This window comes from Oryctolagus cuniculus, chromosome 17 (assembly GCF_051225735.1).
Source record: "Oryctolagus cuniculus isolate XC-2025 breed Fujian yellow rabbit chromosome 17, ASM5122573v1, whole genome shotgun sequence".
NCBI lineage: Eukaryota > Metazoa > Chordata > Mammalia > Lagomorpha > Leporidae > Oryctolagus > Oryctolagus cuniculus.
Window position 1 is genome coordinate 45,867,132 of NC_142883.1, and position 24,838 is coordinate 45,891,969.

Consider the following 24,838-nt stretch of genomic DNA (forward strand, 5'->3'; position numbering starts at 1 on the left):
CTCTCTGTCTCTCTCTCTCTCACTGTCCACTCTGCCTGTCAAAAAAAAAAAAAAAAAAAAAAAAATTTTTGAGGGATTGACGCTGTAGTTCAGTGGGTTAAGCCATTACCTACAGTGCCAGCATCCCATTTGGGCACTGTTTCGAGTCCTGGCTGCTCCATTTCCTATCCAGCTCCCTGTTAATGCACCTGGGAAAATAGCCCAAGGTGGTCCAAGTCCCTGGGCCGCTGCACCCATCTGGGGGACCCAGAAGAAGCTCCTGGCACAGCCTTGGCCGTTGAGGCCATTTGAGAAGTGAACTATGGGGTGGGAGATCTCTGTCTGTAACTCTGCCTTTCAAATAAATAAGTAAGTCTTTTATAAAAAAAAGTCTTTTGATACAGTATTATCAAATTTCCATCTAAAGGCATGCTACTTTATCATTTCATTAATTACGTATTCTATGCTTAATGTCCTCAATAACTCACATTTTTTTTTTAATTTTTACTTTATTTGAGAGAGAAACAGCTCTCATCTCTTGAAACATTGTCCAAATGCCCACAATGGCTGGGTTCAAAGCATTGAGCTTGAAACTCAGTCCTGGTCTCCTGCAGAGGTAGCCGGAACCCATTCACTTGAGCCATCACCACTGCTTCCCTGGATCGGAAGTGGAGGACTCAAACCGGCACCTATGTGGAATACCAATGCTGCAGGCAGAGGTTTAGCCCACTATGTCACAGTGCTGGCCCGAGGGTTACTATTAAAACATGCAGGGTGGGGCTGGCACTGTGGTGAAGCAGGTAAAGCTGCTGCCTGCAGTGCCAGCATCCCAAATGGGTGCCAGTTTGAGTCCTGGCTGCTTCTCTTCTGATCCAACTCTCTGCTATGGCCTGGGAAACAGCAAAAGATGGGAGACTCAGAAGAAGCTCCTGATTTTGGATCAATCCAGCTGCGGCTGTTGAGGCCATTTGAGGATTGAGCCAGAGGATGGAAGACACACCTCTCTCTCTCTCTCTCTCTCTCTCTCTCTCTCTCTCTCTCTCTCTCCCCCCCACCCCCTCCCTCTCCCTCTCCCTCCCTCCCTCTCTCTCTGCCTTTCAAATAACTAAATCTTTTTTTTTTTAAGACTTTATTTATTTACTTGAAAGTCACAGTTACACAGAGAGAGAAGGAAGCTGGATTTAGGAGATGGGCCTGGAATCAAATGCAGGACTCTAACGTGGGACCTAGGCATCTTAACCAGCATCTTCACTGCTAGGCAAACACGCACCCTAGATTTTTTTTCTTAATTCATGCCAATGACAGAAGTAAAACTTTTCAGACAATGGTTTTGTTTTATAAGGAATATATTTTCTCTTTTTTTTAAGACTTATTTTTTTGAAAGGCAGAGTTACAGATTGAGAGAGAGATCTTTCATCTGCTGGTTCACTCTCCAAGTGGCCACAATGGCTGGAGCTGGGCCAGTCTGAAGCCAGGAACCAGGAGGTCCTTCTGGGTCTCCCACATGAGTGCAGCAGCCCAAGGACTTGGGCCATCTTCTGCTGCTTTCCCAGGCCATTAGCAGGTAGCTGGTCCAGAAGTGGAGCAGCTGGGACTCAAACCAGCACCCACATGAGATGCCAGCATTGTAGGCAGCAGGTTAACCTTCTATACCAAAGCACCAGTCCCTATTTTGATTTTTGATTTCTTTTTCTGAGTCTGTCAAGCAGAGGAAAATACAAACCTTGAATTGTTGTCACTTCTTTAGCCATTGCTTTTTCACTAGAGTGTTGATGTATCCTTGTGGGCCTTTTCAGTTGCTATTTAGATTAATTCCCCTTTCTTTATATAATAGTTCTTTGAATACTCTGATATTTTTCTTCTTGAAAGAAGTATCTGAGTTAATACTGTATTTTAAAATTCTGACAACCCTCCCAAAAGAACTCATCATCTTGTCTCTTCATATTTACTTAGGATACAAGTTTGACTCTTGTCACCAGCTTACAGTTAGGAAGGTAGGGAGAGAAGAGGATAGACTAGATTATATCGAATCTTGAAAGACCATGATTTGTCCCAAGTCTTGCATTCAGTTCCAGAGCAGGCCTTTGTCCTTATTTTCTCTAGAAGCATTCTGTCATTTGAATACAACATGTCCTCCACATGTACCGTAATCAAGGTGACAACTTGTAGAGATTGTCAGTGGTGAAGAGAACCTTGGACTAGGAAATCAGTGTACTAAAATAGAAAGGGCCTCATCTGTTCCCAGGCTTCTTTAATGTCAGTGATGATCTCATCTGGTTGAAGATCAGTACCTTGTTCCGTAACTGCATTCTAATCTCATCTTTAAGTAAACCACCTCAGAAATCTCCAACCCCAACATCTCTCTGTGACTAATACTTCTTATCTTTCTCTATAGAGTACCACTAGCTTGTCTATATTTTTCTCCTCATAACCTGTGTTCCTACTCTTGACAGCTTGGATCTCATAGTGAATTTTTTTTTAAAGATTTATTTATTTATTTGAGAGGCAGAGAGAGAGAGGTCTTCCATCCGCTGGTTGACTCCCCAGATGGCCGCAACAGCTGGAGCTAAGCCAATCTGAAGCCAGGAGCTTCTTCTGGGTCTCCCACATGGGTGCAGGGGCCCGCAGATTTGGACTATCTTCTACTACTTTCCCAGGCCATAGCAGAGAGCTGGATCGGAAGTGGAGCAGCCAGGACTTGAACCAGCACACACATGGGATGCCAGCATTGTAGGCGGCGGCTTTACCTGTTAAGCCACAGCGCCAGCCCCTCTCTTAGTAAATTGATTGATATACTCCCAATATCTGGCCTTGCCTGCACCTCTGTAGAATGCCAACCTAATCTATAGTCTACTGTTCTACTTTGAAGAGAGAAAAACTTCTATTCAAATACATTAACCCGTTTTAAAATTATTTCCAGTCTTGTCTGTTTAGTTCTTGCTTTCATCCTCTTCAAGAGCTTTGCCCAATCTTCTCATTTCCCCTCTTGACCTTCCTGTCTTTTTGCCCAAAAACAAAGTTGCTTACCTCCTTCTTCATTTAACTTTTTTAACTTTTTACTCTTATACTAAAAGTTAACCTGTAGAGCTTCCCTCTCTATCCCTTTGATGTATTTTTAGAGGATGAGATGTTTCTCCTGTAAGGCCAGTACATCCCTGTGGCACTCTCCTCTATCCTCATGTGCCTGTAAGTAATTCACTCTAAATCCTTTTGTGTATCGGCTCTGTCTGTATACTCATTTCTTCTTTGGCCTGTGCACTTCCCTTCACAACTCTATTGACTGTGTTGTCACATTAGTGCAAATCAGTGATCTCCTGAATGGCAAATCTCATGGACATTGTTCCCTGTTTGGTGCTACCTTGTTTGATGCTTCCCCTTAAAACCTGAGGTTGGGGGCCATCGCTGTGGTGTAGTGGGTAAAGCCGCTGCCTGCAATGTCGGCATCCCATGTGAGCACTGGTTCGAGTCTCGGCTGCTCCTCTTCTGATCCAGCTCTCTGCTATGGCCTGGGAGAGCAGTAGAAGATGGCCCAAGTCCTTGGGCCCCTGCACCCATGTGGGAGACCTGGAGGAATCTCCTGGCTCCTGGCTTTGGATCAGCACAGCTCCAGCCGTGGCAGCCAACTGGGGAGTGAACCAGTGGATGGGTGACTTCTCTCTCTCTTTCTGCCTCTCCTTCTGTCTCTGTAACTCTGACTTTCAGATAAATAAATAAATCTTGGGGGGGAAAAAAAAAAAAAACACGAGGTTACAGGACATTGCAGTTCACTGGTGCTCCACTGACCCTTGTTTCCTTGCTGAGTTTCTCCAGATGCAGGGGAGGCATCCATGCTCCAGGTAGAAGTTAGATGGAGTTAATCTACAAGATGCAACTTACTTGCCTCCTACCCTTACATTTTAGCTCAGTGTTTGTCCTTAACACACCATTAAACAACACTTCCTCCTTCCCAGAGATGGCAGCTAAGAATAAGGCCTACCAAAGAGAAATGAACAGTTTCTTTCACAAATTTATAAGGAGAGCAATTGGTAAGGTTTTTGTTCTTGAGAAGAATAATAAAATTAATAAAGAGTTGAAGAAAGAAGCATGCATTTTAAAATTATATAGAACTAGCTAAGAAGTTAAATAGGAGTTTCATCCAGACTTGGAGACTACATAGAGAGAAGTACTGATTCCTTTGCATGTCATGATTACCACTAAACTGGCATATCTTAAAAATCCTTCACATTTGAAAAGACCTTTGACATTTCTTCAAAATATTCAAGATTTAAAAAAAAAGATTTTATTTATTTATTTGAGAGGTAGAGTTACAGAGAGAGAGGTCTTCCATCCACTGATTCACTCCCCAAATGGCCGCAGTGGTCAGGGCTGGGCCAAGGAAGTCAGAAGCCAGGAAACAGGAGCTGCTTCTGGGTCTCCCAGACAGGTACAGGGGCCCAACAACTTGAGTCATTTTCCACTGCTTTTGCAGGCCATAGCAAAGAGCTGGATCAGAAGTGGAGCAACCAGGACTCAAACCGGTGCCCATGCAGGATACTGGCACTGCAGGCAGCAGCTTTACCTGCTATGCTATAGTGCGGGTCTGTTGTATATATTCTTTGACTGCCACCACCAAAGTCAAGACGCAAAATTTTTCACAAAACCAGGCAGCTACTTCTCTTTCTACCATTATAGATTAGTTTTACCTTTTCAGTAGTTCGTGTAAACTAATTCAGACAGCATGATTTGTTTATTTTTGGCTTGTGTAAGAAACCTTGGCCTATCTTACAGTGGCAAATATTTTGTTATGGTTTCTTCCAGAAGTTTTATAGTTTATATAGACCTAATTAGTCTAGTTGGTGGTATTGGATCTCCAATTCTTTGCTGTAGTAGACACTGGATCTTTATTGTATGAATAAATAGATAAAGTAGAAGTTATTTGTTTTGGTTCCATGCACATTGTACCCTAATTTTTAAATCTATGCATAGTTTTTCCATAATATGCATTTCCTTTGAACTTTCTGAAGACCCTTGTGTGCATGGATTTCAAATGTTTATACACTAAAATAAATATCTCTCAATTCTGTGTTCCATAGATTTTTGCTGACCTTCATATTGTATGTAAAAATCTTCAGCAAGCATTTCTCTTGTTTATAACAAATTAGGAAACCAGATTCAAAGAGGATATAGGTCAAGGTCTCATAACTATTTAATAGTACAACTCTTACTAAATGCACATTTCCAAACCCATTTCCATTTTTGTCCCACATTATACTGCCTTTCCTGTAGTTTGCTTCTTTAAAATTTTATTGTCATTGTATTTAGGAACCAGCATGGCATAATATTACTGAGACTTGAGAAACCAGTTGCTTTTTACCTCTCAAAAGCAAGTAACTTGACCTCTCTTTCTTTTTTTTTTTTTAAATCTTGAAAACAGGATTAATAACTTTCCCCATGTTACATCATTTTAAGGGTGAACGACTATAGAGTTAATCCATTTTATAAAATTAAAAGCTCTTTAAAAATACAAAAAACTTGTAAATATAAAACTTAGATAAAGCAAGTTACAGTTAAACAGGATTGTTTATAGTGTTATTTTGTTTTCATTTCATTGACTATTTATCAGATATGATTAGGTTATCTCAGAATACAGACTTGATGTTAGTTTTATAACTGTATACTTTGGTGATTAAAAAGCAGATTATAGGGGCCAGTGCTATTCTGTAGCGGATAAAGCTGCCACCTGCAGTACTGGCTTCCCATATGGGCACTGGTTCGAGTCCCAGCTGCTCATCTTCTGATCCAGCTCTCTGCTATGTCCTGGGAAAGCAGCAGAAGATGGCCCAAGTGTTTGGGCCCTTGCACCCTTGTCGGAGACCCAGGAGAAGTTTCTGGCTCCTGGCTTTGGATAGGCCCAGCTCCAGCTGTTGCTGCCTTTTGGGGAGTGAACCAGCTGATGGAAAACCTCTCTATCTCTGCCTCTGCCTGTGCCTTCTCTCTAGCTCTGCCTTTCAAATAAATAAATAAATCTTTTAAAAAATAGCAGATTATATTTCTCAGATGGAGCTTTACCTTTTATCTACTCGTTTGTTATATTTTTAGGCTGTGTTTAGACTTGATATTTTGAATTTGTTTTTAAAATTTTATTATGTATATGAGACGCAGAATTATACACAAAAGGAGAGACAGAGCGGTCTTCCCTCCACTGGTTCACTCCCCAAATGGCAACAACAGCTGTAGCTGGGCCATTCCAAAGCCAGGAGCCAGGAGCTTCTCCAGGTGTCCTACGTGGGTACAGGGGCTCAAGCACTTGGGCCATCCTCCACTGGTTTCCCAGGCCATAAGCAGAGAGCTAGATTGGAAGAAGAGCAGCCAGGACACAAACTGGTGCTATGTGGGATGCCAGCACCACAGGCAGAAGCTTACTATGCCACAGCACCAGCCTCAATATTTTTTTTTTTTTAAGATTTACTTATTTATTTGAAAGTCAGAGTTACACAGAGAGAAAGAGAGAGAGGGGTCTTCCATCCGATGGTTCACTCCCCAGTTGGCCGCAATGGCTGGAGCTGTGCTCATCTGAAGCCAGAAGTCAGGAGCTTCCTCCAGGTCTCCCACGCGGGTGCAGGGGCCAAGGACTTGGGCCATCTTCTACTGCTTTCCCAGGCCATAGCAGAGAGCTGGATTGGAAGTGGAGCAGTTGGGACTCGAACCGGCACCCATATGGGATGCTGGCGCTTCAGGCCAGGGCATTAACCCGCTGCGCCACAGCGTCCCCCCCCCCCCCCAATATTTTGAGTATTAACAATGTACTAGCTTTGTCATTTGCAAGATCCAAACTTAGAGCTACAAAAATACTTTAGGTATACATTGAAAAACTGGTAAAAATGTCTTCATTTTGTATTTGTTCTGTGGTTTCGCCAAATACTCCTGACATCATAAAGCTAGTAAACACTGGTATTCAAGCCCAGGTCTTCTGCTGGTGTTGCTTCTGCAGTACTGTACTGCCGGTCCAAGATGATCTTAGGTATCTGCTTCACAGAGTTGCTAAGACTATACACATGGAAGGGCCTTGAAAACTGAGAGGAATTCTGTATAAAGCAGAGCATAATGAGTGTTGTAAGATTCACAAAAGTGGGGCCAGCATTTGGCCTCGCAGTTAGGAGTCCTGTTGAGATGGCCATATCCCACATCAGAGTGCCAGGGTTCAATTCCTGATCCGGTGGGTGGGAGAGTCTCTCCCCCACCCGACCCCCTCACTTCTAATGAAATACACAAAATTTTTTAAAAAGACACTGACATTTTTCTTACAAAGCTGAATGTAGTCTCACCATACATTCCAACAGTTCTGCTAATTATTTACCTAAGTGAGTTGAAAATTTATGTCTACACAAAAACTTGTACATGTTTCTAACAGCTGTATTCATAATTGATAAAAACCTATTATATCTATACAGTAAAATATGATTCAGAAATATGCTATCAAGTCCAAAAAAGACATGGAGGAACTTTAAATGCATAAAAGACAATCACATACTCGAACTCGAAATGCTTCCATAGCCTTGGCAACTCATGACAAGAACCTAGGGTGATTACTGACACCATAAATAAGAGTGTCCTTAATGCGTTGTACAATGTGAATTAATGCTATAACTAGTACTCAAACAGTATTTTACACTTTGTGTTTTGGTGTGGGTGCAAACTGTTGAAATCTTTACTTAATTTATACTAAATTGATCTTCTGTATATAAAGATAATTGAAAATGAATCTTGATGCGAATGGAATGGGAGATGGGAGGATTGCGGGTGGGAGGAAAGTTACGGGGGGTGGGGAGCCATTGTAATCCATAAACTATACTTTGGAAATTTATATTTATTAAATAAAAGTTAAAAAAAAGAAAAGGTCACATACTGTATAATCTGAACTGTTTATGACCAAACTTTAGAGACAATACAAAGATCAACAATTACTAAATAAAATCACAAACAAAAACAAAGGTATACCTTTGTCCACCCTGACTGTGAGGACACGTTAGTTTTACACACAATATTAGTATTATAGTTCTTGTTTTCTTATTTACTTGCTTACTTGTTGATTATCCACTTAGTCATCTACTCTTTTAAAAAGGAATCTAATTAGGTATTAGCTAAATGGTTTTGCCAAGTTCTTACATTTTATTAGTTTTAATTTTTTTTACATATATGCATGAAATAACATTTTTATTCTTGAAACTTATGCCACTTGCACTATGTGTGTGTTAGCAGAAATGAATTATACTTTTAAAAGAATTATCCAGATGTGACTTTCATAATTCCTGGATACAGTACTTGGTGATGAAGTTTAGTGCATTGTTTTCTGCTGGTTTAAATAGGTCTTGAAAGAAACAGAAATGCATTGCTTAATTACAGGCCCTAGATGGAATGCCCCTGGGCTGTTATGGAATACTTGCTTAAGAAGGATAATTTCACTTTATATATTTTATGTCCCAAAGGAAAGCAATTTTAAATTGAATTTTTATTAGATTATGCTATTTTTGTGGAGCCACTCTGTTGTTGAGTTGTATCCTCAATGTCTAGGATGCTTTTTAATGAATGCAGTTTATTCAGTTTATGTGGTCCTAGCCAAATGAGGAAGGACTTGGAGACTTTGGCAATTTGAGAAGAAATTTGAAAATTACTGGCCTTCGTCTGTTTATACTTCCATACAAAGTAAGGATGATGGGGTTGGAACAGAGATCTGTGGAATACCAGTGTATGACTTACTGTAACTCTCTGACATGCCAAGCACATGGTTAAGCTAGTGTTGGCCTGTAAAATGGGGATCCATGCTGTGAGCACAGCTTCTGGATATTCACGTGTTATATTTTGAACATGCTTTATTCTGTATTTTAGAACATTTAGTAAAATAAAGGTGTTTAAAGGAATTTAAAAGGAGGAAAAACTTCTTTCTCTGTAGGGTAGGGTATTTGCAATCATAGTTTTAGATTTTCTTTGAGTTGGTTTTCTTTTAAGGTAATTCCAGTGAATATTCTTTTTTCTTTTTCTGCAGTTTCAGATGTGCTATGAAATTACCATAATCTAAAAATAATAATCTACCTCAAATATATAAAATGACCCATCAATGAAATTTTAAGAAAACCTGTTATTATGAAAGTCTGATTTTTTTACCAAAGAAAATGGAAAATAAATGTAGGCATAAGTATGTGCTTTACAAGACTTATTTGTTTCATATAAATAAAGTTATTTTATTACATTTAAAATATTTAAATTGGTTAAAATGTTATTTTCAGAGAGCACATCTTTCAAGGAAAACTACTCATTGCATAAAACAAGGATTGTACTTGTGTGCCATAAACATCAGACTTTTATGTATTCCTTCCTGACCATTTCAACCCCACTGCTTCAGGAGCATTGTCTGAATACAAAATATAATGAGTTTATTCTCTAACGACAGACTAGCAGTTAGGCTGGTTTATAGAAAACAGATAATGGTAGTAAAGAAGTATACTTGGCTGGCTTCCTGATTATTTGTATGGTATGGGTGGCTTTGTGTTTTTATGTTCCATCCTATGCAGATTTGGTCATCGTATTTTTTTAAAAGATTTTATTTATTTATTTGAGAAGTTAGAGTTACAGAGAAAAAGAGGGAGAGACAGAGAGGTCTTCCGTCTGCTGCTTCACTACCCAAATGGCTGCAGTGGCCAGAAATGAGCTGAGCTGATCTGATCTAAAACCAGGAGCCTTGAGTTTCTTCTGGATCTCCCACGTAGTTAAAGGGACCAAGGACTGGGGCCATCTTCTACTGCTTTCCTAGGCACATTCATATGGAGCTGGATCATCAGTGGAACAGCTGGGACTCGAACCGGCACTCTGTCACAGTGCCGGCCCCAATCCTACATATTTCTTACAGTAAATCATAAGGGATCCCTGGTTTATTCTGATACAGTAGTCTGCAGAGTGTGGCAATATCTGAGAACGTTTAAGTTGTGGTTCTTAAATCTCTCTGGGGGAATTTTTTCCCAGGTGCATTAGCAGGGAGCTGAATCAAAAGAGGAGCAGCCAGGACACAAACCAGCGGCCATATGGGATGCAGTTGCTGCTGCAGGCAGAGGCTTAGCCTATTACTCCACAGCACCAGCCCCTTGGTCATCATTTTTATCTATTACTATTTTAAGTTTTTAGAAGTCAGGAGAAGCAAGTTGAGATACTGTGAAATATTTGCTTTTCTTCTAGTTTACTGACTTGTAGCTCCTAAAATCCATAGTCTCTGAAGAGAATGTTTCTTTCATATGCTAATCAGTGACAGCAGGGTGCAGGCCAGTCACTAGAACAAGGCACTATTAAAGGACTGGGGCTTTTCTGTTCAAAGCTCTTGAGAGGGGAGAGGAATCCCAAGATTAAGGTGATCACCAGTGGTCAGTGATTTAATTAATTGTACTTATGTAATGAAACTTTCATACAATCCCAAAGGACTGGGTTCTGGGAGCGGCTGGGTCATTGAATGAATGAGGAATATGGGACGTTCAGAGAACATGGAAGCTCCGTGTCCCATCTCATATGCTTGCCCGATGTATCTCTTCATCTCTGTCTTTTGTAATATCCTTTATAATAAACCAGTCAGTGTGAGGAATTTGTTTCTCTGAGTTCTGTGAGATGCTCTAATAGTTTGCTGAACACAAGGTTGAGGTTTGAGAGCCCTGATATATAGTTGAAAGTAAAACAACCTGGGATTTGCAGTGTGCCTTGGAAGTGAGGGCAGTCTTCTGGGAACTGAGTATCTCCAGGGAGATAGTGTCAGATTGAATTGAATTAGAGAACACCAAGTTGGTGTCCACTGCAGAACTGATTGATTGCTTGTCTCAGTCATGAGACAAATTCCCTGATCTGCAGCAGCATGGTAAATAGCATTGGAAAAATATCCAGTGTCTCTATAAACAGCCAGGATGTTTTTCAATGAAAGTTTGGGGAAGAAAACATAAATCGCTAACATTGAACCTGCATTGGCACTTGATAAGAAGGGTGGGACAACACAAAGCGAGCAGAATCCTGGGAAAGGAGATCAGTCCATACAGAGAGGTAGGTGCCTGCTGTGCTTTGGTGGGTTTTGATTCTGTGTGTGACATGCAACATCATTTGCCAGCTGTGCCTCAGCATACAGGGGAGGAATGCGGAGCACTTTCCTTTTCTTTGTTGGTTTAGCCAGAGCTGTTGATGTGATATACACACCTGTTTATATCTCTTCCTTCTTCCCATACTTCCTGTGTAACTTTATTCAGGACATCTCAGAATTGTTATCACTGATAGCAGAAGTGTTGAGCGGCTGACAGTAGAGAGTAGAAGAAATAGACTTTTTCTTAAATCCTTATACAAATTAACTTTATTTGTCCCAGGCACTTTTTAAGGAGCCCTCTGCCTGCTTATTAAGCTAAAATTGACTCGGGATTCTGGATAAGGAGAGAAGTGACCAAATGTGAGAGAAGCTAAAGAAACTGAGTTCATTACAGAGTGAAAGGGTCAAGGAGTGTCTACTGTGTCTTTGCCCTGTTGCTGTTTGTCTACATTGTCTTCACATTTGGAGTAAGGAGATCTCCAGTGACCTGAGGTTTACCAGAGGAGAAATGAGGGGAAGAAGAAAGAGAGAATGAACCCCAGAGTATAGATTTTGCTGGAGTAGGTGTGAGACAGTCTAGAAGTAGGTGAAAACTCGGACTGATTGTGGGAGAGGAAGAGCTGATATTTGAGACAGTGAGAGCCGGATCTCTGAAGTCAGACTGCTCAAGGTTAAATCCTAGCCCGCTTTTTGCTTCAGTTTTTATTTGTATCTGAAGAGAATGATAGGATCAATCCTATAGAATTGTTGTAAGGATGCAGTTAAAACATCTGAGGCATTTTAGGACAGGACATGGCTTATAATTTACCACAAGTATTAGCTCTCATTATTCTTAACAAAATTAGCTGTGTTCTTGTGCACTCACTAGAATTATTTATTTTCAGTTTATATTGTCTGTTATTTTGCAGACCTGATTGGAGAGGACCCCAAAATAGCTTTCTTTCTCTTTTTTCTTTTAACCAGGCTATTGTATTGAAAAAGGAAGTATTAACCCAAGTTAACCACTTCCTTTTTTTTGAGATCTTGTAGTCACTGGACCAAGAAGCCTTGTTGACTTATATTATTTGTCCCCACTGTGAAATCTATGGAGTTTAGTGTCTTATCTTTATAGTCTGAACCAGTACCTTCCAGGGCCACTTCTGTATGCATTTGTTACAAGAATAAATGGGGGCCAGCGCTGTGGCGTAGTGGGTAAAGCCACCACCTGCAGTGCTGGCATCCCATATGGACGCCAGTTCGGGTCCTGGCTGCTCTACTCCTGGTCCAGCTCTCTGCTGTGGCCTGGGACAGCAGTAGAAGATGGCCCAAGTCCTTGGGTCCCTGCATCCGCATGAGAGACCCAGAAGAAGCTCCTGGCTTCGGATCTGCACAGCTCCAGCGATTGCGGCCAACTGGGGAGTGAACCAGCGGTTGGAAGACTCTCTCTCTCCCTCTCTCTGCCTCTCCTTTTCTCTGTGTGTAACTCTTTCAAATAAATAAATAAGTCTTTAAAAAAAAACAAAAAGAGAGTGAACCAGTGGATGGAAAACCTCGCTGTCTCTCTCTGCCTCTACCTCTGTAACTCTGCCTTTCAAATTAATAAATAAATCTTGAAAAAAAAAATGCATGCTTGATAGTTCATAGATTTCACTGGAATAGTGGATTGATATGGGAATTTACATCGACTTTATGCTTAGATATATAATCTATCTGTAGTTGTGGTAAGCTGTTTTAATACAGCAAGGAATAGTGCCCACTATGTGTGAAGTACTGATCTAATCATTACGGATGTAAGCTCCTTTGAATCTTCAGCTGAGAAAATGGAACTTCAGAGACATTTGCCTGACATCAGATAGCTAATGAATGGTGGAACCAGCATTTATTTTTTAAAAAGATTTGAAAGAGTTAAAGAGAGTGGTAGAGCCAGAGAGAGAGGTCTTCCATCCCACCGGTTCACTCTCCAAATGACTGCAACGGCCAGAGCTGAGCTGATCCGAAGCCAAGAGCCAGAAGCGTCTTCCAGGTCTCCCACATGGGTGCAGGGGCCCATCTTTTGCTTTCCCAGGCCATAGCAGAGAGCTGGATCAGAAGTAGAGCAGCTGGGACTCAAACAGGCACTGCAGACTCGGACTTTAACCTGCTGGCCAGCCCTGGAGCCAGCATGTAAACAACCACTCAAGGCCTGGCATTGTGCTGCAGCAGGTTAAGCTATCACTTGACATGCCAGCATCCCATACTGAAGTGCCTTTTTGAGAACCAGTTTCTCCGCTTCCAGTCCAGCTCTCTGCTAATGTAACTGGGAAGCAGTGGAGGATGGCCCAAATACTTGGGCCTCTGACACCCTGTTGAAGACCCAGAAGGAGTTCTGGGTTCTTGGCTTCAGCCTGGCCTAGCCCTGGCTGTTGTAGCCATCTGGGGAGTGAACCAGGTGATGCAAGATCCCAACCCCTACCCCATCACTCTGCCTTTTAAATAACTACATCTTAAACAGCCACATGATGTGGCTTTTACCTACCATCTTTGTAATTTTTGAAATTCTTATACAAATTTATGTAAGATATTCACACAGGTTAAAGTTCATCTTTGTTCCCTAATTCATGCAGTAACTTCTATCACTTTATAATGAAATCTTAACTTACTATTTCATTAGAAATTCTTTTGGAAAGAAGTAGTTGGAAAAAATATATAAGTATTTGATTGCCTGTTGTGTATCTTGCATTGTACCAAATAGGTATAGATGTCTGGAGTTTATTTTCCTTATTTCTGTTGTAAAGTTTCTCCCTTATCAAACTTACCTACCTTTAAGCTCCTCCCTAAAATGGCTGTTACCTTTTCTTCCTTTCTCTCTTTGTTTCATACAAGCAAATACTTTACAGATTAGTGGTACATATTTGGTGTCTTTATTCAAATTCTTGACTTCTGAAGTTTAGTCAGCTGCGTTAGGTTTAGCTAAAAAAAAAAAAAAAAAAAAGTGTTCCCAAAAAAGGAAGGACATTTGAAGTATATGTAATTACTACTTGCAAACAGCCTAACTGCATTTGCCTATCCTGTCTTAACAAGTTGGTTGTAATTGTTAAGTTTTGAGTAAATGGTGGTGACAACTCTATCTGGATTAAAGAAGTTTTATTTCTTTATGCTGTAATTAAAACTGTTCTGACTTTAAATATCAGGTATCTCTGTGGAAAAAATAAATTTAATCTAGCAAATAAAAGATAAATTTTATATATATGGATTAGTTTGTTTGGGATTCCAAAATTTTCTGCTGATGCTTTCAAAAATCTGGGTATTCGCTATACATAAGTGACTGAAAAGTGTATCCATAAATGTGGATAAAATAAGTACACATTTTAAATGTTCATTTAGTGATCCCAGATTTTGAAATTTTGTTTTATTTACAGCTCAGATCGTCTGATAGAAGAGACAATCAGGTAAGAATGGTTTTCGGTTTTACTTTTTTTTTATCTGCATATAAATTTAATGAGCAGATCAGGTTAACCTTGTTAATCAGATTAAAAGTCAACTCATCCTGTATAAAGATAAGAATTTCACTAAAAGAATTTTTATTTTGTCCTTCCAAGAGACCTTTAAAGACCATTCATTTCCAGAGTTATTGAGATTAGATTGTTTTATTTACATTAACTTTTCTAATTCACCTTTGAGATTACAGCCTCAGTCTTTTAATTCCTCCTTTTTTAATGGAAAACAATCTTAGGTGATTTGGTTAATGTCTTCTTTATACCATTTGTGTCAACTTGGTTTCTGCTATGGCAGCTATAGAAAATATACTGCAGTTATATTTCATATCTACACTGTAACAGTAAAAAAAGCATCTTAATGAAGTGTCTGCATCTCACATGGCACCAGTGTGTCCAGCACTGTTTTTCAGGGAAGTTAGAGTAAAGTATATTTCCCATGGATCTTGATTCTGTTCTAACGTGCTTTGCCGGCATTCTTTCCTTGAATCTTCTCAGTAACCCATGAGATACACATAATCATTGGGCGCTATATCCAGAACAAAAAATAAATCAAGATGAATAACTGTCAGTGATCATGACTGATACATAGTATTAGGATTCAGATCTTCAAATCCAAGTCTGCTAACTCTACACTCTGAGTTCTGTCTAAACCATTACTAAATTTACCACCTTGTAGGAAGAGTATAAACTTTGAAGAGGGATTTGACTTGAAACCTGTTTGTTACTAGATCTCTGCTAGATAAGTTTCTTCAACTTCTGGAAGCCTTTGTTTTCTTCAAATTAATGTTAATACCTAGCCTGCAAGATTATTGTGAAGCTTAAGGATAATGAGAGAAAAATGCTTAGTACAATGCCTGGATTATACTAGGTAATCTGTAAATGGTAATCATATTATGAATACTCAGAGGTTTTTTTTTTGGGTTTTTTTGTTTTTTTTTTTTACTTTTTATTTTGGTATCATTTCAGATTTCAGGAAAGTTCCAATAGTACAGAGAAGTCATATATACATTCTACTAAGTTCTCCAGAAGTTAACATTTTGCTACATTGCCTTTTTAATAATTTTTTTAACTACTTGGAAATAAACTGCAAACATGATGCTGTTTACTCCTAAATGTTTCAATGTTCATTTCCTAAATATTTATATTGATATAGAATCATGTATTGTTTTATTCAATAGGTTATAACATGTTCCCATCATTAGTTAGTAATCCCAATACATTATAACCTTTTATAATACCTTTTTGCCATTGTGAATTTTTTGTTTAAGTTGATATACTGTATCTTATGTCTAAACAAAGTTTTCACAGAATTGCCTGATTTTCAGCTGAAGTACCCCCTTGTAACGCCTTCACTTTCATCGGCCCATAAGAATGATCATATTTTACATTTTTCTTTATGTAAAGTTTCCCTATAGTCCTTTCCTTTTATTCTTTTATTTCCCCTTATTTTCTGCCTGATCTTGTAGGTTAGACTACCTTAATTAAACTTTTCAGTTCAGCACTGGCCTATTTAAAGGCTGACAATATGGGGATAAAAGTTTGGGGTACCTCTTAGATTACAAACATCTGAGAACCATTGAATAACTTCTACTTTTATTTTGATACTTAAAAAACATGCTATTTGGAGATCTTTTATTTCAGCATTCCCTTTTGTTTTAAAATATGATAGATATTACAGGTGAAATTTCATGGAATACAAAGCTAGTTATGATTACTTATGGATTAAAAAATTTTTCACATATTCCATATGTAAAAAATTTACCTTTTCCTTTTGGAGACATTTTTAAAATATGTACAAAACCGATTAGAGACTTTGACATCAATTTATTTGAAAAGGACTAATATTTTTAATATTTGTAAGCTTCTTTAGCTTATTTAAATGTGTAACTTGTCTTATCTGTTGTTGAAAAAAATGTCACTAACTCAGAACAGGTAAGATAGTTTTACTTCCAGTAAGCATATCAATGATTTATCATTTTAAAAGCATTGTATTTTATTTGAAGCTTATATTTTACCTCTGAGTATTTGGGCCTTGAAATAACAACAGCCCAGATTTCACTTAGCATGACTTCAAATGATAGAATGGGATGGGAAAGTATATCTGGATATACTTTATGTGATACTGGAAATCATGCATATTCAACAAGATAATAGCATAATGTATGGTGATAATATCCATTCTCCAAGGAATGCAAAGTGCTTCGCGGAAATTATTTTTTAACCTTTATCCACTTGTGAGTCAGAGTATACAGGTGATGATGACAGAGGCATATATGATCTAAAGATGGGCCTCAGATTGCTCAGCCTACTTTTGAATTCTGTTACTTTATTCAGGACCGTAATATGTGTGTTTTTGTTTTAAAGATCTGCTTACCTATTTGAAATTCAGAATTAGAGAGAAGGAGAAATAGAGAGACAGACAGACACAGACAGACTTTCCACCTGTGATTCAACTCCCCAGATGGCCGCAGCAGTCAGGGGTGGGCCAGGCTGAAGCCAGGAGCTTCCTCTAGGTCTCCCATGTAGTTGGCAGGGGCCCAAGCACTTGGACCATCCTTCACTGCTTTCCCCAGGCCTTTAGCAGGGAGCTGGATCAAAAGTGGACAACTGGGACTCGAACTAGTACCCATATGGGATGCTGGTATCTCAGGTGGCAGTTTAACCTGCTGTGCCACCACACTGGCCCCCTCCCCATAATGTATGTTTTTAAATACTTTCTAAAGTAAATTTATTTTTTAAAGCAACCACATTTTAAATGTATCATATTGTCATAGATATGCACCTAAACTGAAAAATTATAGATAAGTAAATAAAGCAAAATTGTTAGTTTGACTCCTCTGGGGTGGAGGGCTATCTAAAACAAAGTATTATAAAGTTGACATTGCCCTTCTCCTGCTCTAATCCAGACTATTTGATATACAGGCTGTCATACTGTTCTGATGATGAGATGTCCTTTCTCTGTTATCCAAAAGTGATCTCTTTTTTAGTGGGTCACCAATTCCTTGGGTTTAAGTCTTCCACTTCCTTAGTTTCTTCCCTCATTATGCTGGACCATATCCTTTAGTAGATTCCTGGGAAATAACAAGAGGTAAATTTGGGAGACTGCCCACATCTAAAAATTCTTTATTCTACCCAGTCTTGATTCGTTGTTTAAGACAAGAATTCTTGGTTAGAAATAACTTTGAAACATTCAAAGGCCTTGTTTTTAGTATTACTTGTGAAGTCCAGTGCCAATTAAAATCTCTGATTCTTGGTATATTATATGTTCCCACTACTACCCGCTCTGGAAATGTTTAGGATCATTTCTTTTTCCTGACTTTTTTTATTTCAGTTTTCTCCATGATGAGCTTAGCATGCAACTGTTTCAATCCATTGTACAGGGCACTGGATGATCTCTTACAATCTAGGAAATCTGGAAACTCATCTCCAGTTCTAGGAAATCTTCCCTTCTTCTTCTTCTCTGTTGTTTCTTTTTAAAAACTTCCTTTATGTGGGGACCCAGATTGAGTTCTGGACTCCTAACTTGGGCGTGGCTCAGCCCTGACTGTCGCAGGAAATTGGAAAGTGAACCAATGGGTAGAATATCTAAATCTTTTCTTTCTCTTAGTACATAAAATACAATTTTATTTTAGAGTTTCCTTTTTAAATATTTATTTTCATTTTATTTGAAAGGCTGAGAGACAAAGAGATAGAGATCTTCCATCTGTTGGTTCACTCTCCAAATGCCAGGACTGGGCTGGGCCTAAGCCAGGAGGCTAGAACTCAGTCCTGGTCTCCAACATGGGTGATGGAGACTCCCTCACTGGAGCCATTACCTGTTGCCTCCCAGGGTGCATATTACCCAGAAGCTAGATTGGAAGCAGAGTAACTGGAATTTGGTGCAGACACGCCAGTATGGGAGCTGGGTGTCCCTCGCCGCATCCTGCTCCCTGAGCCAAGTGCCTGCCCCTGTTGTAGAGTTTCCTGAGCTTCCCTTATTACCTCTGTTTGCTCACACTCCCTTCTCTGTTCCCTGGATGATTGGTTTAGATCTCTTTTATGTAGGGGGCTGCACTTAAAAGTCTGGCAGTCATTGACCCTTTGTGTCTGAGGGTATGACTTCGGAATTCGGTGATAGAAGCTCATTCTTTGTGGGTGGATAGTGGGACTTGTTGAACACTGAGCAGTCAGCTTCAGAATTGTGATCAGTCAGGGATCTTGCTGCTTCCCTGGAGACTTCAGATTGTTGCTATCTCTGGTCTCTTCTCCTGGGCTAGATTTCCTACTGGACAGGGGACAGTCACCAGGCTTATGAGTTAGGGAAGGCAGTTTAGGGTTCTGGGAACCCCTTGTACAGATTTCCATTAATCTTCATTTTCAGTGCTGCTCAACTTTACTGCCTTCAGAGATACCTGACCCTTTTAATTCTTGAGCTTTTTCTAAGATCTGTGGAAAACTTACCCATCGTTACTTATACTGGAACTGAGATGAATAAGAGTAATAAATTTATACCTGCTGATGTTATTATTAACCTTTTATAATCACTCGGGTAGAGTTCCTCCAATTTCCTTTTCAACTGTTTTTTAGATATGCATATATACTTAAGGGTTGGAGGCAGGCATTTGCTACCATGACTAAGCCTCCAATTGGGACAACCACAGCCTGTATCAGAGTGGGCTCCATTCCCAATCCTGCTTCCCACTTGGGAGGCAGAGTTGATGGCACAAGTATTTGGGTCCCTGCCAGCCACGAGGAGACACTGGATTGAGTTTGTGATTCCTGGCTTCAGCCTGGCCCAACCCTAGCTGTTACAGGCATTTGGGAAGTAAACCATCAAATGGATGATTGATATCTATCCCTCTGCCTCCCAACCCCCAAACAAAGTACAGTATTATTGTAACAATTTAAATAATACTGAAATGTATAAAGAGAAAGTTAATCTGCTAGGACCCCTCCATTCTTACCCCTTGAAGCTGATAGTTGGATTTCTTTCCATTAATCTTTCTCACTATCATATAAGCATTTGTAAGGATGTTTGTTACTGGAAATAAGAGGATGTAAGGATGATTGTTACTGAAAATAACACATGCTTTGGCTTGTTTTAAACACTCAATATAGCACACACATCCCTCTGAGTTAATAGAAATAATACTAACTCCTTTTTTAATAGCCAGAGTTACACAGAGAGAAGGAGAGGTGCTGAGAGAGAGAGAGAGAGAGAGAGAGAGAGGTCTTCCATCTGCTAGTTCACTCCCCAGTTGGCTGCAACAGCCAGAGCTGCGCCGATCCGAAGCCAGGAGCCAGGAGCTTCCTCCGGGTCCCCCACGCGGGTTCTGGGGCTCAAGCACTTGGGCCATCTCCCACTGCTTTCCCAGGCCATAGCAGAGAGCTGGATCAGAAGTGGAGCAGCCAGGACTCAAACTGGCGCCCATATGGGATGCCAGCACTGCAGGCAGCTGCTTTACCTGCTGTGCCACAGTGCCGGCCCCCAAAATACTGTTTCATAGCATAATTATATTGTATAGTTCAAATTTCTGGGTGTTTTATCTTCAACACACTTTTGTTTCTTCTTTGCCTTTGCAAGGCTTAAAGTTGAAAATATTGCCTCCAGGATCTCATTTCAGTAAGATACCTGGGAGTTCATTCTCTGAGGACTTGCCTGTCCAGAAATGTGTGCACTCAGCTCCCAGATAGGCCTGGCTTAGAGACTGGGGCAGTGGCATATCAGGTGGTGATGGGTGGCCCAGCAGTTTTTCCCTGCAGGGGCTGAGCATCGTGCCATAAGCTGCTGGACTGGGCGCTCTCTGCTTGTCAGTCTCTCTGCGTAGTAGTCCTTTGCCACCTGCAGGAACTGAGCATGCAGAACCATAGTCTTCTGCTATCTGAGTTCCAAAGGAAACAGTGAGATTTGGGTCTTTACCTCAGAGCTGAAGGAAAATCTTTATTTCCCTGCCTCAATTCACTGTTCTCTTCTCATTTGAGAGAGTGCAACCCCTTCACCTGGCTTTCTTTCCTAGAGTTCTCAGGAACTTGGTACCTCAGCTGGACCCTCCCTGGTTTGTCTGCTTCTATTTTTGGGTTACTCATGAGGGAAATGAGTCAAAGGTGAGGTCACTCTGACTCCGACTCCCATCTTTCCACATTCTTAATCTCTGTTGTCCCCCCCCCCCAACTTTTTAGTGTTCCAGGTATTCTCATAATTACTTAATGGCATTTCCTGTAGCTTTTTATAATGTCAGTATCTGCAGCCCCCCTCCACCCCACAGTGTGTTAGATATCAGAATGGACACTGACTCTGCCCTCTAGGATTCTAATAAGGGACATAAGACTATGGGAAATAAGTAATTCTAGAAGTGACAGCAAAAAGATACTAACAGATTCTTTTAAACAAAACATCAAAGTAGTCACATGGAAGACAATGTATTCCACAAATCATGAGTTTTTCAGCTTTCTCAGTTACGTTTAATGAATCTGTCACCTTTGTTTACTTGCTTGGAAACTCAGTGCAGTGCTGCATGGGTCCCAGAGTCAGCCTGGTTGGTACCCAAGTAGAAATTTGTGACATAATCTCTTCAGAAATTGAGTAGACACTTCTGGTTCTATTTTTATGGCTGTAATTTTCTACTTCCCTCTCAATGATTTTTCCTGATTAAGAATATTTTATAGTTGGCCCCTTCTGAAACCATTTTAAGAGGCATTGTAATGTCATTTGTCTGTTAACGTCTTATTTCATTTGTTACTTTGAAGAAAACATGGAAATGTTTTACTGCCTTGAATTAAAGAAAAAAACATCTTTGGATGGCACTGGGGTCATTCAGAGAAAGAACAATGGAAAGTGATCCCCACCTCCACCCCCATTTTCCTACTCAAGATACTGTTGGTCGGCCAGCGCCGCGGCTCACTAGGCTAATCCTCCGCCTAGCGGCGCCGGCACACCGGGTTCTAGTCCCGGTTGGGGCGCCGGATTCTGTCCCGGTTGCCCCTCTTCCAGGCCAGCTCTCTGCTGTGGCCAGGGAATGCAGTGGAGGATGGCCCAGGTGCTTGGGCCCTGCACCCCATGGGAGACCAGGAAAAGCACCTGGCTCCTGGCTCCTGCCATCGGATCAGCGCGGTGCGCCGGCCGTGGCGGCCATTGGAGGGTGAACCAACGGCAAAGGAAGACCTTTCTCTCTGTCTCTCTCTCTCACTGTCCACTCTGCCTGTCAAAAAAATAAATAAATAAATAAAATAAATTAAAAAAGATACTGTTGCTCGCTATAATTTTCTGTTAATTTTTAAAGGTATGTTGGACTTATGCAGGATAATCTTATTCCAATTTAATTGTTATCTCTTTTTACCCCTTGAAGCATTGCTATGGCAACAAAAGAAAATATGACTTCACAGAGAGGAATGTTGAAATCAATTCACAGCAAAATGAACACTTTGGCCAGTATCCTTTCTGGAAGCTCAAAATCTTTGTTTGGGGATCAGGGGTGGAGGTAGGGTTGGGTATAGGGAAATGTACCTATTTTGTTTAGTTTTGTTGTTGGCATCATCAGTTTCAGTAATGCCTGTGAGCTACACTATAGGGATATACCGTGCATTTCATACTGCTGAGTACCATTTCCAAAGGATTGCACACCAGGACGAGCATTGTAGAAAAGCAGGTTAAGCTGTGGCTTGGATGCTTGCATCCCATAGCAGAATGCCAGTTCAAGTCCTGGCTGCTTCTCTTCCTATCTGACTTCCTGCTGATGCATCCTGGGAGGTAGCAGGATGGCTCAATTGCTTGATCTCCTGCTGCCCACATGGAAGGCCGAGAAGGAATGGAGTTCTAGGCTCCTGACATCAGCCTGTACCAGCCCCAAGTGTTGCAGACATTTGACGTGTGAACCAATGCACAGAGGATCTCTGTCTGCATATCTCTCCTCTGTCTCTGTTGCTCTGTGTTTCAAGTAGATGAAAATAAATAAAGATTACACATCCTATATTTACCTGGCCGGGGAGATACCATCATCACAAAGGTGGTTTTCCCAGGGCAAGGCTTATCCATTGCACACCAGATGTGCTGACCCTTGCGATTTCCCCAAATGTGGGAAACTCGACTGCATAATTTGTGGTAGTGGGGGACTGCATTCGTGCTTTCCCCTGAAAAAGAAAAATAATTAATACTAGAGATTTCAAAAAAAAATACATGAATTTAAAATTTATTTACAAAATTATTTTACATTGTATTTTTTTATTATTTTTTAAAATTTATTTGAGAGACAGAGCCCCCATCCACTGGTTCACTGCCTGGATGTCCTCAGTGTCTAGAACTGGGCCAGGTCAAAGCCAGGAACCAGAAACTCAATTCAGCCTCCCACATGGATGACGGGAACCCAGTTACTTAAGCCATCACTACTTCCTTCCAGGATCTGCGTTTGTAGGAAACTGGAATCAGGAGCTGGAGTCTTGACTCCTAGGCTAAGTGCCCCTCCCTATGTCACGTTTTCAGAGCTCTTTGACATGCATTAGAACATTATAGTATACATTGCTCTTACCTAAACATCATAAATCATGCTTTTTCTTTTTCCAGTTTCGAGTCAGTCAGTGGCAGATGCTTGGGAGGGGAAGGAGGGAGACAGCCATATGCCTAGACAAGGTGTAACTGCTGGTAGGGTACTGTGACTGTACAAGCTGAATTCTAGGGTAGATTCTCTACACATTTGTTATTGTCCTCCATGGTGTAGTTTTTCAATAATGATTACCAATACTTCCATCAAACCCAGTACAAACGTCTGCCACTGTAAAGCATTTTATTTCCTCTCTGAGAAGACAAGTCTTTGGGAGGAGGGGAGGAAGCTTTCTTCCTCAACCGTTATGGGGAAAAAGGAACCATAATTCAAAAACGTTGAGTTCTTGTTTTGATCCTGGATAATTTAAGGTCACTTTTAGTATGACTTCTATTTGCCTGAGGAAAAGGTTTATCTTGAAGTTTGTTGGTATTTTCCTGTCTTTTATGAATTTTTCTTTTAGCTTTCAACCTGAGTGACCACACATCCAGAATCACTTCTGTTTTACATAGGGCTAAAACGTTTACACAGTTGTTTTATATACAGTAACTCACTTCATTACCACAAAAGATAGACTGTAAAAATTACAGTTGTTTTACAGATGAAGAGTTAGGCTCAGTGAAGTGGCTTAGCCCAGGTTCATAGCCAGGAAGCAGCAAATTAAAGATTCAGATTTCAAGTTCCTATTGCTTTGTCCATGAAATCATGCTTTCTTCAGCTATGTTCTTGGTTACCCACAAGAGCAGAGTCTACATAGTGAATACAAAAAGGTTTTGTGTTTAGCAGAACCCTTGAGACTTTGACATACAAGTAGGAACTGGATGGCAGGGCTAAGACTGAAGGTTTTCTCAGTCGTCCATTAGAATTTGTTGCCACTCTTCCTGATGCCCTCTTCTTTGTTCTGGATGTATTTCCCCTGGTAAACTTTGTCTTAAAGCAATATTCCAGAACCCAGTATAAGATGAGCTGCTCAGGAAGTTTACAATTCCACAGGGATGTGCAACAAATCTAAATATATACGGGGGGCGGGGGGGGGGGGAGTAACAGAAGGCTAATTCAGATTGACTTAAGGGAGAAAAGGAGGGAATTAGTTTTTCCCATATAACTATAAAGTAGGGTAGCATTTTGTGTAACGCGTGACTGCGTCCAGAGACAGATTTTTATCAGAGTCTGCCTTTCATCTCTTCTTTCCTGCTCCCTTCCCTTTCTCGTAGCTCTCCTCAGTGTTAGCCATGTGGCTCAGGCACGCATTCTCCTCATGATGATAAACGTGACTACAATACCAGCTTAAAGACCCCCGTGGGAAAGGGTGCCCTATCACTGTTAGAATTCCCAAGAGAACCGGGATTGTTCCAACTTGAGTTATTGTCCAGGTTTCTAACCCAGAGAATGTTCTTGCTGCCAGTCCTGAGTTGATGTGTACACCTGATGGCAGAGGACAAGGTCAGCCCTACCCTGTTCCACAGACTGGACTGGATTAGTGTGGGAGGGGACAGGTGGGTCCCTAACAGTAAACTGGATAAAACTGTGTCCATTGTAGAAAAGGTTTCCTGATACCAGAAATCACATACTCCTAGTGAGTTTGTTTATCCTTTTACTTAAAAAAGCAAACTCATTATTTTCTCTATATGAAATTTTTACCTTGTAATAGTTTTTGTCCATTAATTCAATACATACTTCCTTTTCCACATTTTTAGAACTGTTCCTGCAAATTGCCCTGGTTTTATTTTCCTTTGGTAATTCAAAAACACATTAATGCCTCCAGTATGTAAAGCTCTACTTCACACATAGAAGGGAACTCAGGATTA

General features: G+C 40.4%; 1 protein-coding gene and 1 non-coding gene across 20 annotated transcripts in view; both read left to right on the forward strand.

Annotated features, from left to right (window-relative positions):
* Nucleotides 1-24,838, forward strand: part of GOSR1 (golgi SNAP receptor complex member 1) — a 50,023-nt gene that overhangs the window by 19,666 nt on the left and 5,519 nt on the right. For 11 of the 19 annotated variants that reach the window (XM_089317553.1, XM_089317554.1, XM_008270949.5 and 8 more), the window contains 2 exons: nucleotides 14,440-14,469; nucleotides 21,843-21,925. In XM_089317553.1, the coding sequence (XP_089173679.1) occupies nucleotides 14,440-14,469; nucleotides 21,843-21,925 (113 nt within the window). Of the gene's footprint in view, nucleotides 1-4,447; nucleotides 5,531-14,439; nucleotides 14,470-15,483; nucleotides 15,631-21,842; nucleotides 21,926-24,838 lie in introns of those variants that run through there. The other 8 variants (XM_089317551.1, XM_089317552.1, XM_089317549.1 and 5 more) reach the window with 3 other exon arrangements.
* LOC127484553 (U1 spliceosomal RNA) lies at nucleotides 22,463-22,626 on the forward strand. Its single transcript, XR_007911616.2, has one exon. It is a non-coding gene; the product is annotated as a U1 spliceosomal RNA (small nuclear RNA).